General features: G+C 36.7%; 1 protein-coding gene across 1 annotated transcript; it reads left to right on the top strand.

The window, feature by feature from the left end:
* Positions 1–2,000: 2,000 nt before the first annotated feature.
* LOC113487886 (arylacetamide deacetylase-like 4) lies at positions 2,001–9,313 on the top strand. Its single transcript, XM_026862811.1, has 4 exons — positions 2,001–2,156; positions 6,473–6,689; positions 7,474–7,537; positions 8,536–9,313. Exons 1-4 carry the CDS (start codon positions 2,001–2,003, stop codon positions 9,311–9,313), a joined length of 1,215 nt encoding a protein of 404 aa, XP_026718612.1.
* The last annotated feature ends 7,757 nt before the right edge of the window (positions 9,314–17,070 follow it).

Raw genomic sequence — 17,070 nt, 5'->3', positions numbered from 1 at the left:
ATTTGAAAGATTATTTAGGGAATGTTTCTCCATTCTAGGACTCAAGCAAGCTTGTAAATTGCTCAGTTTATGTTTATAAAACAGTAAGTATTACTCTGTGTATCTGCAATGCCCAAAGGAAAAAACCAGTTTATTACTTCAGGGACCAACTAGTTTGTTTCTTCTACAGCTGATACCAGCACATCCAGTGTTTGTGTGGAGCCTCTGGGGTTGGTGGGGGTGCTGTGATGTCTGCACCTCATTAACATGCCCAAAAGAGTCCAAGACCTACCAGCTCTTGGTAAACTGGCTCCCCCAAGGACTGGCACCAAAAAGATTTACAAAACAGATGAACAACAGGTGGTGAGAACCTTAGTACAAAGGATCTGTCACAAGTGTCAGAAGACTTCTTAGATCCCCAAAGAGGCCAAATCTGATAAGCATACTTAGATCACACTTAACTCATTGGGACAGCACAGTTTACCAAAAGCTGGTTACTTTCACTATTTAAAGCTAAAGGGAGCTGCAGCCATGTGTTGTGTTACAGGATTTCCTAGTGATCCTGTCTAAGAAAGGTGAACCCTATACAACCTCGGTCCTGAAGAGCTTGAATTCACCACTTCCATTTGCCAAGAGAGTGTCCCAATCACCAGGCAACACGCCTATTATCAACATCCCTTATCTAGCCGGGAGACTGTATCAAGGGCCACAAGGAAGAACAAACAAAAAGGAACCTGATTTTATACTTTGCATGTAAACAACCTTCTGGCAAGGGAGGGAGAGAGAACAGGGACATTGAGAAATTAAAGTCTGCAAGGGGTTGTTGGATACAATGAAGAAACGATTTGGGTAGAGGGAGCAGAACACAGAAACAGCTTCTTAGAGAGCATAGCACCAGACTTGAAAATGGAGTTCCTTCTGTTTATTCTAAACAATTAACAAACAGTTCCTAAAATCATGAATCAAGGCTGAAGTCTTCTTTCCTATGCAGGTCATGGATTGTGCACTCTAAAGCTCTGGAGTTCTGTGTGTTTAAGTTCCATTTTAATATGCATCTCAAGGTCAGCTTATCCCTTGCATTCTTTTTTTTTTTAAAAGGAAAAATTTTAGACACTCATTTTACCCATACTGCTACTTTTCAGAGTTATAATCTGTTGTCTTCATGATTTGAGCAGACTGGTAAAAAGACACTGTTCCCAAAGGTGACATTATATGAACAGAAAAAGCTTTGCTTTACAAATTTTTTGTTTCAGGTTAAATCTTATCTCTAATGAAATTATGTTAGTTCCAGAGGAAGGCACAGATCCTAAAGCTCACCACAGGGTACAGAGAAATGAACAGGCTGCTGATGTCTATAGTCATTGCTACTAGCACTGAAACCATGAAGTCCAAGTCTACTTTTCATCAGCTGGAATTATATTTCTACCTGGAATGACAGCAGGTTCCATTATACTCAAAGATGCATTAACTAGCAGTGTACAAAATCAGTCATCAAAGGTGGTGAAATGTATTTGCGACACTGAAACATTGATTTCACTAAAACTCTGAAGAAGTAAGGTGCATGTGAATGATAAATCGAGAAACTGAGCAGCTCTGAAGAAGATTACTAAGAAAACCTGCTCTATGGGAACTTGCAGAAACTCAGAAATAATACAGACTTGAATGTATTCAAGAAATAAGGAGAGACATAACAAGTTTTTCTCTTCTCATAACACTGACGCTACAAATGCTACATCAAGCACTGGTTCTATGGTGATGGGCACAGACCCAAAACATGTTAGCTCCAAGTATGAAAAACTGCTTATGCAAGCCTCTCCCATGACTAATTGTTACTGTCTGTTTAATTGTATGGTTCGATTGCCACATGTTTTCATCTTCCTACTGGCATTTTTAAAAGCTGGATGATGCGATATGAAGAGAATTGCTAATCGTGTGCCTTTAACTTCAGAAATCCTTCAAAAGTCAGAAGGGGAAGGAAGCCACAGCTGGTTCTTCCATTTGGCTCCTAACAGCACAGGGAGATGGAACTCCTCCTAGCAATTTTTCTTGCTGTTTTGACTGTTTTTGTGGCAATGCCATTCTATTATGAACATCCCAAGGCAGAAATCCCTCATGGATTTAGTCAGCGCCAAAAGCTTTACATTTTTCATTACATCATGAATTTCGGGTTTGGTCTGGTAAGTAAAACTTGATTAAAGCTGGAGTTTTGAATGTAATTTCTGATAGAAGGGTAATGGATTGGTGAGACTTTTTTTAGAATCAATGTTTAAATATATTGCAAACATGCAACTGGATTAATTTGGTGATGTGAGCACCACTGCAGATACCTTCAGCTCAGCTGGGTATAATAGACTGCTGCTTGCTATACAGCACCAAAGGTAACAATATGGAAAAATAAAATTCTGCAGAGTGTGTAATTCCCATTTTTTTCTGATGGCCTATGCTTTAACTTTTTAATCCTGTTACCTCAATGCACTGCTGGAAGGTTTAAGAAGCTTACTGCACTGTATATGTGGAACTTCTGCTCTGTATAACAGTGCTTAGTTAGAAAATGAGGAACCAAAGATGTCTGTGATCTCAGTTCTCTTCTATAACTGTATCACTCCACTTCTGAGCCATCTGAAAGACAGCTGTCACATTCATAATCTTTTGCCTTTCAATATGACTTTCTGTTTTGAGATAGCACACATAAGATTAAAGCTGCCTTTCTGTGTCATTGTTTTTGGCATATTTTTGATCTTCCCTTGTGTTTCATCCTTGTTTCTTTTCAGAACTAAAATGTGACTTCCACTTGTCTTTCTGTTTCATCAATTATCATTTCCCGAATTAATTGTTGCCTCTGTCATTTTAAAAACACTTCTTCTGTGATACTTTGATAAAGCTTTTCTTTTAGTTGTTTAAATTGTGAAAAAAACCCTTCAGTTCCTTTGGCTTGCACATTACATTTTACTTGAATTCCATGTTCTAGTGCTATTATTTCTTCCTTTTTCCCTGCTACATAGATTATTAAGTTTTGTTTCAAGTCAGCCAGTAAGTGCTTAAGAACATGAGTCATTGTGCCTCTTGAGAAGTGCCCCACCCAGACCTGAACACTGCTGCGATAGTAAAGCAATGCACTGCGATAGGATAGTAATAGAAGTCAAGTTAATTTTTTCCTACTATATTTTTTCCTATATTATACAATATGTGTACTTCCACATTTTCAAAACACTATATGAATACTCTTTATCCATCAAAGTTTTACCTTTGTGTAATTCATATGTAAAATGCTAAACTACGGTATTTAGAAATTTGCTGATGATGAACGTAGTTTTTAACTTCCTGTGTTATAATTTTGTATCCTTTCTGCCGGCCAGTGAGAGGCCAAGCAGAAGCACTGTACCATATCACCTCAAAGGAGCAGAAAGATAAGCATATTAATGTATGGTTATACAAAAGTTTAAGTGCAAGTAAAGTTGGAGTCACTTAGCAACTCTTGGTATGGCTGTTAGGCCAATTACTTATGCAAAATTAGCCAAAGCCTTTCAAGGAATGACAACCCATGATGTCAAAACTGCAGGGAAAATGAAAGTTTTCTAGCATATCCATTCAGAAGTGATAAGAGATGCATGTGAAGTCACTGGAGACAAACCAGTTTGAAGTAGCTGTGCCCAAACTAACAGATTCTATGAAGAAATGCCTGCATTCACCTATAAGGATATACTTAAATAAAAACAGTTAGATCTTACTGTTAATAAAACTTCTTCACCGAAAAAATCTACTAACTCATCCTTTATTTTTTCATCTAATGTTCAGTCTATAAGAGGAAAAATTGAAATATCAGTAAAGCTAAACAATCGCCAGTGGACTTAGGACTGATACTGTCTGGGAAATAGAGGGGCTGATTAAACTATGCTGCCTACTGCGTTAATATTTCTGTAAGCTTCTTGTACCCAGTTTATTCTAGTAATGGTTTAGGTAGAGGGCTGGCACAAAGTGCAATTCAGATGAGTTCCGGGGCATATATGGTAGGCCTTTGTACCTGTGTAAAGAGGACAAAGGACTTTAAGAGCTTTCACATAACCCTCCCACAGACATTACTATGTGCATGTTGCTGCAGGCCCTAGTCCTTCGCTTGAACATGTATCTGGACTCCCACTTCTAAGCTAACTCAGCTTTTACACAGCTTTTCTCCTTGTGTGTGGAAATCTCCATGCTGGTTGTTGCCAGTGGGATCGATTTTTCAGTATCTGACTGTGAATGCCAGACACTGTTGCATTTAGCGTGACCGCAGTGGCTGAGTTAAACACTTCAAACAAGGTTGCAGTTCTCTAGTCCCATATTTTGACTGTCTTATGCTGCCTGTGAGTCTTTATTAATTTTCAAGCTGTCATGTCAGCTGTAGTGTTAGAAGATCCTTAATCAATATATAACCAAACTGTCCAAATAGCAGTCTACAAATTACACTACTAAGCAGTTGCACTTATTTACAAATGTCAAAGTGTAGGTCATGTTTGACTGACTTGGGTAATCACCTGCAAAAGAACAAGCTTTATGAATGTGAAGATCCTGAAAGTAATAAAGAAGTCAGTGATGCATAGTCTAGCTGTACTCTAAGTGTACCTTTATGTACACATAGCCTGGTCCTGCAGCTGTCATGCAAGGGATCACTTTTTTCCAGAAACTGTATGCCAAAAACCAATACTTCATCTCGAGGGAGCATATATATTAAAAAAATTTACTTGAATCAGAAAACAAAGGCAAAATACAAATTCTGCTGGTTCTTGTAGAACTTCTATTCACAGGAACTGTACAATGTAAAACAACAGAAGATTAGATTTTCATTTGCATATTAACAGAAACTATGAAGATTATGTGTGATGCTACTAATTACGGGTGTCTGCCATAACTGTACGTTGTTGGAGGTGATCCATAGAAGATATTCACAGTTAACAGTGAACAGCTAAACGCTAAATAAATACCAATCTGTATGAAAGCTGACTCATGAAACTATCGCAGGTTTGACAAACATGAGATAGCAGACTGGCAACACTAAACACAGCAGTTGATAAGGACTCCTTTTATTTTTTTAGTATTTCCAAGGCAAAGATGATCCCTGTATTATATACAAATAGTACAGTTAATTACAGGTTTAACCTTTACTGTTGCAAAAGTATTAGTGAAAGGAAAAAAAATACCAAAGGGAATTGGGGGATTAAAGAAACAAAATTATCTTCCCATGGACATAATTTTGTAGAAGGAATCAGGATCAGACTAAAATTTGGCCACAAGATAATCCTTCTTACATATGGGATCAGCTATTCAGATGGCCTAAAACAGGGTACCTACTTCAAATTTAACAGGACCACATTATTGAGCTGCATGACATCCATGAAATGTGAGGGGAAAGCCACAAGACTTACTGTGGGGTTTTAAGATACGTGCAGCCTATAGCTTTGTATATGCAATTCTTTTTTAAATGAATATACATGAATAACAGCAACACAACAAATTAAATTACTCATTAGAGAATTCTACTGCTGAAGAAGAAAAGTACAAAATTTAATCCAATATAGTAGAAATACAGCAATACTGCCTCATATTTTCCATCCTGGACAGGAATAGACTAGAGCAGACTATAACTGAAACAGCTTAAAGCCATCCAGATGCATCCAAAAGTAGACTAGCTCAGAGTAACATAAGAATCTTCAGCCTCAGTGTTTAAGTAAGAATCGCTGAGCTGTGAGAAGATCAAGTAAAGGTTCAAAGCTATTCTTGTTCAGGAAGCCAGCTGAGGTAGATGCTACAGAGATTTTTTTCTACAAGTTAAAAAAGTAGCATGAGTTTGGGAAATGGAAGTATTAGCCACATTTCTGCATCCAGAGCTAAAGTTTAAAACGCTGTAACTGCTTTCTCTTTATTTTGTTCAAGCACATGGCTACTTAAACACCTGACAAGTTGAAATAATTGACACCTTCTTTTATCTACTATTAATAGTTTGATTTTTTTTCCTACTGATAAAAACTAAACCAGGATTTCACCACCAAAGAATGAAATAATTTGAAAAACACCGTGCTCTCATCTAACACTTCTAATATAATCTGGGAATTACCACCAAAACTAATCCTATATTCTGCTAGATAATACTGGTAACATTTTTGCCAGGGATGCAAGATGGTATTACTGAGCGAAGTTACTGAGCTTCTGTGAAAGCAGCTCTCAGGCAGGCTTACCCACAGGCTCAAAGGCCTTGCATTTGGGGCAGCATGGACACAAGGTGGCTACAGAAGATAAATTCATGCATTCCTGTCAAATCTACTGCGCTTTGAATTTAAAATTTTGGTAGGCATTATGTTACAATGAAGATGTATCTAAATCATCATCATAACTGGCCACTTCATTTTAAGAACCATCAGTAGATAAAGTTTGAATTGACCACAGAATTTTAAATTTTTCATGATCAGTCTCCATGGAAATGTGCACTAATCTGTAGTTTCTTTCCCTTTATTAACAGGGAAGACTTTTGGAAAAAGTAGGTATCACCTCAGAGGTCCAGTTCCTCAGGATTATGATGGATGGAATACCACCATTAGAAGATAAACATCTTTTTATCAAAGATTTAAGGTTTGAAAAGGTTAAAGTAAGAATTTACCAGCCAAAAATACCAACCACTGGCCAAAGTAGAGGAATTATTTACTTTCATGGAGGAGTTGGACTGTTTGGAAGCATTCGTAAGTAAATAATATTAGCTATAACTAGAAATACTATGTAGTTTCTGATCTGATATGGTATTTCTAAAATAACAAGAAGGGTCAGTAGGTTAAGCAAACCAAAATTAATTGCAGGACAGCAGAATTATTTTATTTACATTCAGTAGGTGTCACGTTGAATTGTCTTTATAGAGGTTGTGTAGACAGAACTTTGATTCTCTGATCATTTATAATACCTGTTTTTTTCCTTCTTCTCCATCATGCCTTGACAAAAGTTCAAAATCTCATTAGAATTGTATTTCTTATTTTAAAGAACTCAATGTTTGTACATGTTTGTGCAAACGAGTGTATGTGTGTATACTGCTGTGTGACTTTATAGTTGCAGAACAAGAAAAAAAACATTTGGGCATTTAAAATGGAAAGGCGTAAGAGATTAGATGGTGATTCATGCACAAGAAAAATTCTTGTGCTAGATTTAGGAGGGTTTTTTTATGATTTTGTGGGGTTTTTTAAAATAACTTCTCATCTTCTATACCACTTTAGAAGAGGCAGTAACGGTGCTTTCTATTCACTTTTCAAAGAGGAGACTGAAACAATGCATTGATGTAAATTCCAGGTTTCTTACTGGCAAGAAGATTCTCACAGATGTAATGAAATTGTGAGCTATGTCCAGATTAGACCATGCTACAATAAAAGAATTGCAGTGTAGCATTAACCACAGAATAGAGATAAGAATTTCAGAATATTTTCATTCAACTTATTTTTAAAGCAAGCTGTGATTCCATTGAAATGTTTTGTTTTACAGGGGCCTATGAAAGAACATGCCGCTATTTTGCTAGAAAAAGCAATTCCGTGGTTGTGTCTGTTGGGTAAGTGGAATCGGTTCAGACACGACAGACATTCGTGCCTCCTTCTAGGTTTGTAACTCTTTCATGCATAGTCACCACAACCTCCTCGTGAAGTGCATACAGTGCTTATATTTAATGATCACATGCATTTCAACAGCACTAATTACTTCTAGGAAGAATTAGTCAATCCCCACTTGCTTATTTCCAAACAAAACCATTATAATAATTTTATAATTTATGGCCACCACTAAGCGGTAAGTATGTTTTTCTTTCCTAAAGCTGTGTCCAAATCACCTTAAGTTGAAAGCCAACAATGTTTGAAGCGTAACTGTTTCTGCTAAAAGCACAGTTGCCTAGACTACTAAATATTCATTTTAGCAGTAGTTCCGAAAAACAAGGAGGGGATATTCACATTTAACTTGCAATGAACTGGAGATAAACATTCCAAATACTTTTCTGATGAGCTGTAATGCATTTTTAAAAGAACCAGTTTCTAAAAGTTCAGGAAAAGAGCTGAGATCTGAGAAATTGATTAAAGTGGCACTAATTACTATTTACACCCTAAAATACTTGAAGAACCATTAACTCTTATTGACTCTGTTTGTAACCACTGAAAACCTTTCATATTTTCCTTATCAATTTTCTATGCTCATATTCTGTAAGAATTTGCTGAGAAAAAAACCCACAAACGATCACTTCAGTTTCTAACTAGACCTGCTGATAATTTATTCATACATGCTTGCCTTGCCACCTAATTCTGCAGTAACTCAGCATGTGCCTTCAATCACCTAAAAGATAGGTAAAGAAGTATTTTGCAAAGATGTAACAGTATACTGACTCCCCCAAACATTAACAATAGTAGCAAATAATATATCAAAAGTGATAATGATAATAAATTCTATTGCTGTAATTATAATCCTAGAACATTTTCCTGTCTTCAGAAAGAAATATATGAACGAAAAGACAGTGGGACCAGTCACTCAATATGACTATGGTAAAACACTTTCACTCCTATTTAGGTATCGCTTAGCTCCTGAGCATCCATATCCAACCCAGTTTGAGGACTGCCTCACTGCCACCATACACTTTATGAGGACTGCACACGATTATGGAGTAGACCCTTCTCGCATTATCATCTGTGGAGACAGTAGTGGAGGTACACTCACTGCTGCTGTTGCCCAGGCACTGGTGAACAGAAGAGATCTCCCAAAGCTGAGAGCACAAATCCTAATATACCCTTTTCTCCAGAGTATAAACTTTAATTTGCCTTCTTATCAGCAGAATAAGGGAGTCCCCATTTTGTTAAAGCAACGAACCCTTGCTCTTGGTTTGAAGTATCTTAATAGAGACATGTCAATCATAGAAGCAGTGTCTAAACACAGTCATATTCCAGAAGATTTGCAACTGAAGTATCAGAAATGGGTGAATCCTGACTATATCCCTCATGAGTTTAAAACTAGAGGTTACAAACCAAGTACAACACATCCATTCTCAGAAGAAATCTATACACTGGTCAAGCCTGTGTTTGACACTGTTTTTTCCCCGCTGATAGCTGAAGACAGTGTTATTGCTCAGCTTCCCGAGGCTTTCATTTTGACCTGTGAATTTGATGTGCTAAGAGATGATGGACTGCTGTACAAGAAACGATTAGAGGATCATGGTATAAAAGTGACCTGGTGCCATCTGCAAGAGGGATTCCATGGAACAGTATTCTTAGCATTCTGGGGTAGGGCGATAGCATTCCAATCTGGAAACAAAGGTCTGAAAAAGATAGTAAATTTCCTAAGATTGATGTAAAATTCCATTTCTTGCTTTCCTTTCTTGATTCCTATCTCTTATTGCTTGCAAAGATTTTTAAAAATCTCCTTCAATTTTAATTTCCTTAAATCATCTTCTTAAATTTCTGCATTGCATCTGTCTTCTTTTTACCCAATAAACTGATTTGGTGATGGCTTTTGCTTTGTTTTCTTTTATGACAGGCAAAATCAGGTGTACTTGATTACTTTTCTTCCCTCTACCACCTCTTCAGAGTTTTCTCCTGTACCCATAAAAGATTTTGTCCTTATGGAAAGAGTTTTGCAATGCAGTTTGGCTCCATAAAGTTCTGGTAATACACAAATCACAATATGAGGACAACTTGGGGCAGGCAACAGGGCAGTAATCTATGGGTTAAGTGTATAATAGGCATGGTCAAATAGGCATTTATCAAAGCCTGTATCTGACAAAAGCTGATTTTGAGGCAAGCTTAAAGGCAATTGAATATAGCAGAGAAGATTTCAGCATAGATATAAAAGAAAGAAGTGGAAGGAAAGGAGAAGAGGTCAGGAAAAGGGTTACACTGGAACTACAGATGATATTAAAAGTATTGCTTAAGGAATATAGCATCTATTAAAAAAATCATGCATATATGGTTTATATATAGATAAAGATATATGGGAATATACAGTAATATCAGTTACTTTACAAAGAGCTTGTAATAGCTATAGGCCTGCACTGTCTGAAGCGGGAAGCACTTTGTCTCATAGAAGAACAATGTAAAGTGGCAGTATATCACAAAAAAGCATTCAGGAACAGATGAGAACACTGTCAGGACACGAAAACTAGTGAAATACTGTAAAGTTCAGTACAGCTTGAAGGTCCTGACACTATTTGAATAGCTCTGTGTTACAGGATGATGTTAAATTAAGAAAGGGAAAGCAAATTGTTGTGCATCATTCCTATCACCAGATGCCAGTATACAACTGATTTTCTAATGCCAGCAGAATAACCTGCCAAACTACTTCATGCTCTGGGACCAGAATATGAGTACCTGAAAGGCATTACAGAAGGTCAATCTGTGGTTTCGACTTAAATATTTTTACTGAATCTGTGGTTATGTCTTCATATACTAAAGCTGTATGTTTAATAAGAGAACACGTTTTAAGCCATAACAATTTTAGATTACCTGTTCTAAACCAATCAAGTCACAGTGGTTTATTACAGAAGCCTTCAATTATCTTCAGTTTTGCTACCTTTACATTTCCACTTTGTACCACTCTAGTCAGAAGTCAATACACAACAGTAAGTATTTGGAAAAAAAAGCAGGCAATTAGAAAATATTCCAAACCTATTAACTTTACTATTTATAAATAATATTATTTATTTAAAAGCATTTAACATTATTCTCTCTCTATAATGCATTCTGTGCACTGCTTCTGAAATAAACAGGCATAATCCTGCAAATGATGGCTGCTTTTGTTCCTGTCAATCTTCTTTCTCTGATTGCTCATTACCTCAGTGATTCATTGTGTTCACTGACTCTCTCATGATAGTGAAGAAACTGCTAACCTAAATATTTAGGGTAATGTGTCTCAGACAAATCTGTCCACAGCAAATTATGGCCAGTTGCAGGTTTTATATTTACATTCAAGCTACTTATGACTTAGTAAGAATGCATTTTGCTGCAGTGTCATGAAATCCTAGGTGGATGTTCCAAAGCAGCTTATTTGGACTCCTTTTGTGTCGAGCAGAGTTCACCCATTCTGAGGAACGGAACTGCACAGCTACTGAGACACATACAGTCAAGAACCCATCCACATTTCAAAATGCTATGCAACAAAAGCCTTCTGTTGAGTCACCATTTCAAAAATGGACCTGCTCTGAATTGTATAGTACAAGATCTGAATTTCCATCACTGAATGCTAATACATAATATTTTTCATCATTTTTACTTGATTTTTTTTTATATATATAGTACAGCTTTTTACTGCAGAACTTGTTAGCAGATGTTTAACCCAGGAGTCATTTGGAAGGGACAGACTTCAAAGAATAACTTAGGGGAAGGAAGGCTAAAATAAAGATGCACGGCAGACTAGATGAAAGATAGCTTTCAGTCATGAGTAAGAGCAAAATGCATAGGGAGTAGCTATTAATTTGGGCGGGGAGATGGAGATAAAAAGGGAGGACACCGAAAGGTAGGTAGGAGGCAGGCTAAATGATAGACAAGAAAACATATAGCACCTTTAGAAACTGTATCACAGAGCACATCCTAAGATGTAGTTGTTAAAGCTTCTTCTTGTTACTGTAAAGGACATACTAAATCCATCTCGCAGATTGGAAGACTAAGGCTTACAGGTATGAAGAGGTCTGAGATGCTTGGAGTCATTTGTTTACATAAATACAAGAAGAGATGTGAACTGGAGGACAGTTAAGTTTCTTACATGCTCTACTTGGTGAAGCTGAAGTTGGATAAATTGCATTACAGAGCCTAATTGTCCCACTAAATCACTTGGAGTGAAAAAAAAAGGAAACAAAAACCAAAAGCGCACCAGGTAAACTATAACTATATTTACCAGAGTGTTTCATTGTGAAATGTACATTAAAAAAAAAAAACAAAAAACAACAAAACCAAAACAAACCAAAAAGGAATGTAACAGAAACTTTTATTTCTGCTTTAAGATCTTTGGAATACATTCTCTTTTTTTCCTGTTTTCTTAGCTTTATGCCTTCTGGTTAGTTTTTAAGCCTGGCTATACCTGATTGCATCAATACCCCAGTCATTACAGCTGGACAATTTACTATGCTGTTGCTAATCCTTGTAGTATTTCCTGTATTACAAATAGCAACTCCGCAATAGTCAGCTAACTACAGGCTAACTGTTAGGAAATAGAGCCTACAATCACAAGTGAAATATTTTGCAATGTTTTAGAGAAAGACATTACAAGAAAAACAGTAAGATGTGACATTCATATAACTCATTAGCACGAAGTAACCTGGCACCTCCGCTGTTATTAGTGTTTGGTTTGAAAGCTGCCTGTCTCTTGTGCTGATAAACAATCGATGTGAAGTTGAGAGGTTTTATGCACTCTCAATCTACAAACGGGTCTGTGATTTTACATTTACATAAGCCTTACAAAAACCGACAGGTTAAGCCAGGGTAAAAACAGAAAAGATCATATTTCTTTGAATTGTTATAATACTTTGCCTTCCCATCATTACCGTGACCAGAAGAAATACGCTGAAAAATTAAGAGGTGACTAATTTCTTGCATAAATAGAGGCTTACTGGTGAGAAAATGGGAATAATTTACTGAATTATCATCAATTCTGTACTCATGAACTGATATATTAAACATGTCAGTCTACAGCAACATTAAATTCAATGAATAAAGTATCCATTTTGTGAGCTCTGAGTAGATGACTGTTTTATAACAATAAAGAACCCTATGCATATCCATAATGCACATTACAATGCCACACTCCAAGCTGTGTTCATTTTCTCCAGTTCAATAGATCCAGTTGAATCTTCTTTAGCTAATAAGGCTGTTCTCATCTGGGGATGGGTAAAGACTTTGTGAAAACTGGGATTTTGCAATGAGCTTACTGAAGGAATGGATGTTACAAAACACATCAGCAAACACCTACAATTTAAGGAGCTACTACTAGTAGCGCTTTATCCAAGCTGGATATCTATGTACTGCCAGAAAGAGAAAAAGCATTTGTGTTTGCAAAGATCTAAGGTACTCATTTCATGGAGTGGACTGAAAGGGAATATAACATTTTTTTTGACAATTTAACACCTCAAAAACTATTAGGAGGAAAACCCCACCAAAACCCCCACTGTTACAAACGTGAGAGACTGACAGCGATCCCAGATATTTCCACCCATACCTCTGCAGGTACAGGAATGACTGACCAATATTTGAAGCCTCTCTGAACAAGCATCATGAGAAGCGACATGCAGCAACAGGATGATTTGAGTCACATGAACATTTTGGAATATAAGGCACCAAATGTCATGAAACAGTTGTGAATATGAGCATCCCCAGAAGGACCAAGGAGCTCTAAGACCATGAGATTTGCTTGATTCTGGAAAAACATGGAGACTGTGGTAACAGGACAGGGAGGAAGGACTGAGGTGCTGACATAGCATACAGTTAGAATATGCTCTAACAGAGCATGCTCAGACTATGCTTTAAGAGTAAACTATTAAGATATTAAGAGTAAAATATTAATATACTATTCTGAAACATTACTTAGCCAACCTTTCTTTCACAACAGAAGGGCTATAATGCATAACTGAAAGATTTTTTATTAAGACTCACAACTGTACAACAAGTTTTTACTGAAGACAACTGCCAGGGTATAATACCAAAAAGCAAACAAACAGAGAATCTAAACTGTCGTTTTTAAAATGTATTTTTAAATAAAAAAGACAGTCAAGAAATATTCCTTCCACTCTATAACATCCATTGAAGTTTCAAAACACAGATGGCATCTGCGAGATGCTTTAGTTTTGGTTAAAGGTGTTTAATTATTGACACACTATATACCATGAAGAAAAGACTCCTGCCAATACGGTGTCAGAAACAGCTTAGAGAGCTTCAACAGACATACATGCCTCTTCAGTATGAAGCTTTCATAACCTGAGCTATTCCAAATATCAGGTATTTAATGAATTTTTTTTTTTTTTTTGTTACTCTTAAAAGTTTCATTTACTGCCACTGCAGCAATAAGTGCCTTTATGAGTTTACTATTCTTGACTACAGGTTCTTCTGAAAGCATGGCATTTTCCTTCTCTGAGGATTCAAACATAAGAAATTGTCAAGAATGCTGAAACACAATCTTCAAAGCTGATCTCCACGTGGTAATTTATTTCAGGGTATATTGATTGATGGCACAGACATCAGAAATAAGCATTTAGTAAGAACTATGTTCCTCTGCTGTTTTGTCAGGAATATACAGCAAAACTAATAACAAAAAACCACAGGCTGTGCTATAATACCACACTACATAGAAACTGTTTACAAAAACATCAATAGGATGACCCTGTTGTGCTGCAGAAGAAGCTCTATGGATAAACGTTGATGAGCTTAGAACAGAATGAGCACTGATCACGGATATCTGGGTTTGGCTTCTCCACTCCACAACCTGACATTTGTTACTAACTACACAGCTAAATTTGTGCTCCATGTAAGGGAGAGGTGGCCCCAAATCAGCCAGCCTCAGCAAAGTAAAAGCCCTTATTGTGAACAACTGATGATGTGCCTATTTCACAAACCCTGGTGCAAATTTGTGTTGCTTTATCCCACACGTTCTTATCTCCACAAGCTAAAATTGCGCAAATCAGCTGTCATGTTTGCTTTGCTTTAAATACTACGGTATTGAAACTAGGGACTAATTCAGTTTTCAGACTGGAATTTCACTTTAAAGGACAGGACAGGAAAAAAGTTTGGGAGTTATAACTTCAAAATTGTGTGGAAAATGAAATTCTGGTAGGAAGAATATAAACCAGAAAAATTACTTCATCAAACAACTGCTGCCAACTGTAATCATCCCTCGCTAATATACATGTGTTCGTAATGCCTCTACATTGACCTACAAACAAGAATTATAATTAATATAAAATTATGGGAATTTAATTAGTGAAAAGCTTTTACCAAAAACAATAGTGGCTTAAATCTACAAACACACCTCCATGTATCTGGAGACACCTTAATGTACATTAAGACCTGCGCTGCCTAGCACTGTTTTTACTTGTACTGCTACTCCCGTGTGAAGAACAGTATCTCTACATAAAACATCTTGCACAGCTAATGTAATGTAGACATACATCACATAAACAGAGCAAAGATTTCTGCTGGAGCATATCACAGGTTATACACCAAGTAAATGTACTCTTATTTAAACCAAAATTAAAGCATGAATGTGTCTGTGCATTCTACTGTGAAACAGTCTATCAAGAAAATGTGGATTTGAATATTTTTCTTCTCAGAGAAGTATACACCTTGATGACAAGTGCAAGTAGCCCCACATCACTAAAATTTAACACTACAATGGGAATATCCATCCTTAATGGATCCACAGCAAACCAGACAGAGACAATCTTCAAATAAGGGCCCCTCTGAATTATCATTTCTCATTGTTAGTGAAGATCTCATGACATAAATCAATTCCATATACTTCAAACTGTACCTTTTGTAAAGGGTAAAAACTTCCCCCTCTCCTTTATTTAGTATAAGGAAGTGTTGCCAATAATATCATTAGCAAAAGAAGGGTGGAGAAAATGAAGGTATTGCAACATTAATAAACATTTTATTTCTGCTTATGAACAGTGTGCTTCACAGTGTCTCCTGTGAAGACACCTCAGAACGACTTGAAAACAAGGCTTAAGACAGCATAGGCTTTTTCAGCGTTCACTTCTGTTGAAGTGAAATGGCATCTGTCTATACAACTTTAGCAATAATAGGAATGGTTTTAATTTCTCCTGTTGTAATACCAGCACTGGTTTTGGGAGGGTTATTTTATGATTTTTTCAATTCAAAACTGCCACCTGGAATTGACCAACCTCTAAAGCTTCGGGTTTTCCATTCATTGTTGATTACAACTATGATCTCGGTAAGTCAACTTTCTTGAAATCTGGGGATTTCACTTTTATTCTGGTAGGATATTTGGGAGCTGGAAGATAATCGTTTAAGAAAAAAAAAAAAAAAAAAAAAAAAAGCAGCAACTGATCCTCTGAAGCCTGTAAGCATTGTTATATGAACCAAATCATCTGAAATTAACTCACAAAACTGATATGTTTAATCTTAAAAGCTTATTTAGATTTTTCAGTGCATCTGTTAAACTGCAGCCACTTTACATTGGAAAACTGTTTCACATGAAAATTAAACAAACATGTATACTGTACCTATTGAACTTCATGTATGTATAATAATGCTATCTATTCAGAAGCAAGCCTACATTACTCTTCTTCTTCTGAATTCTTTCTTTTCAACAGGGAAAGATTTTGGAGAAGCTAGGGATCTGCAGTGATCTAAGCTTACTGCGTATTTTGCTAGATGGAATACCACCATGGAGAGATTCAAAACTTCTTATCAAAGATCTCAAAGTAGATGAAGTACCACTGAGGATTTATCAGCCTAAATGGCCACCTACTGGCAAAAGAAGAGGAATACTATATTTTCACGGAGGCGCTGGCACATTTGGGAGCATTAGTAAGAAATCAGCAAGTTTTATTTTTAAAATGAAATCGAAAACTTTACACTTCTACCTTCAGACATGTATCAGCCAATATCTCACCTGTCCTTCCTCATGACAATAGTCTTTGAAACCTCAATACTAACTGCTAAGCACCTTGTGGAATTAATAGCCTAGTGCACAGCTCAGAGTAGATCACATTTCTACTTCCTTTGGGCTAGAGGTGAAGTCGATGAAAGCAGCTCTTAGAGGATCTGAAGCTTCTAAATCTGGAAGTGTGATCCAGAAACCCCTCGATCAGCTGTCAGCTAACAGCAGAGGGACTTTGCTCTGCCTCTTGAAGCTGTTCTGAAAAATATTCGGTTTGCTGGGGCAGAGAAAGGAAGACCATTATAACAAAACACATGTGAATAGGTCACTGTGAGGGAAGCGCAGCTCACAGGATGTTCTTGTATCTTAACTAATGACTAGCTAAAAATAAGATATAGCAACAGTCCTGGAGTAAGGGTTGGAATCCATATCTCCTCCTTCCTTCTCCTCTGTACTCCATCTTTTCTGGAAATGTAATTTAAATTCCTTTTAGGCTGGTATGAAGCT

Source organism: Athene cunicularia (assembly GCF_003259725.1).
Source record: "Athene cunicularia isolate RWA chromosome 21 unlocalized genomic scaffold, athCun1 chr21_part1, whole genome shotgun sequence".
Lineage (NCBI taxonomy): Eukaryota > Metazoa > Chordata > Aves > Strigiformes > Strigidae > Athene > Athene cunicularia.
Note: the sequence above shows the minus strand (reverse complement) of the source record. Positions and strands in the feature narration are given on the sequence as shown.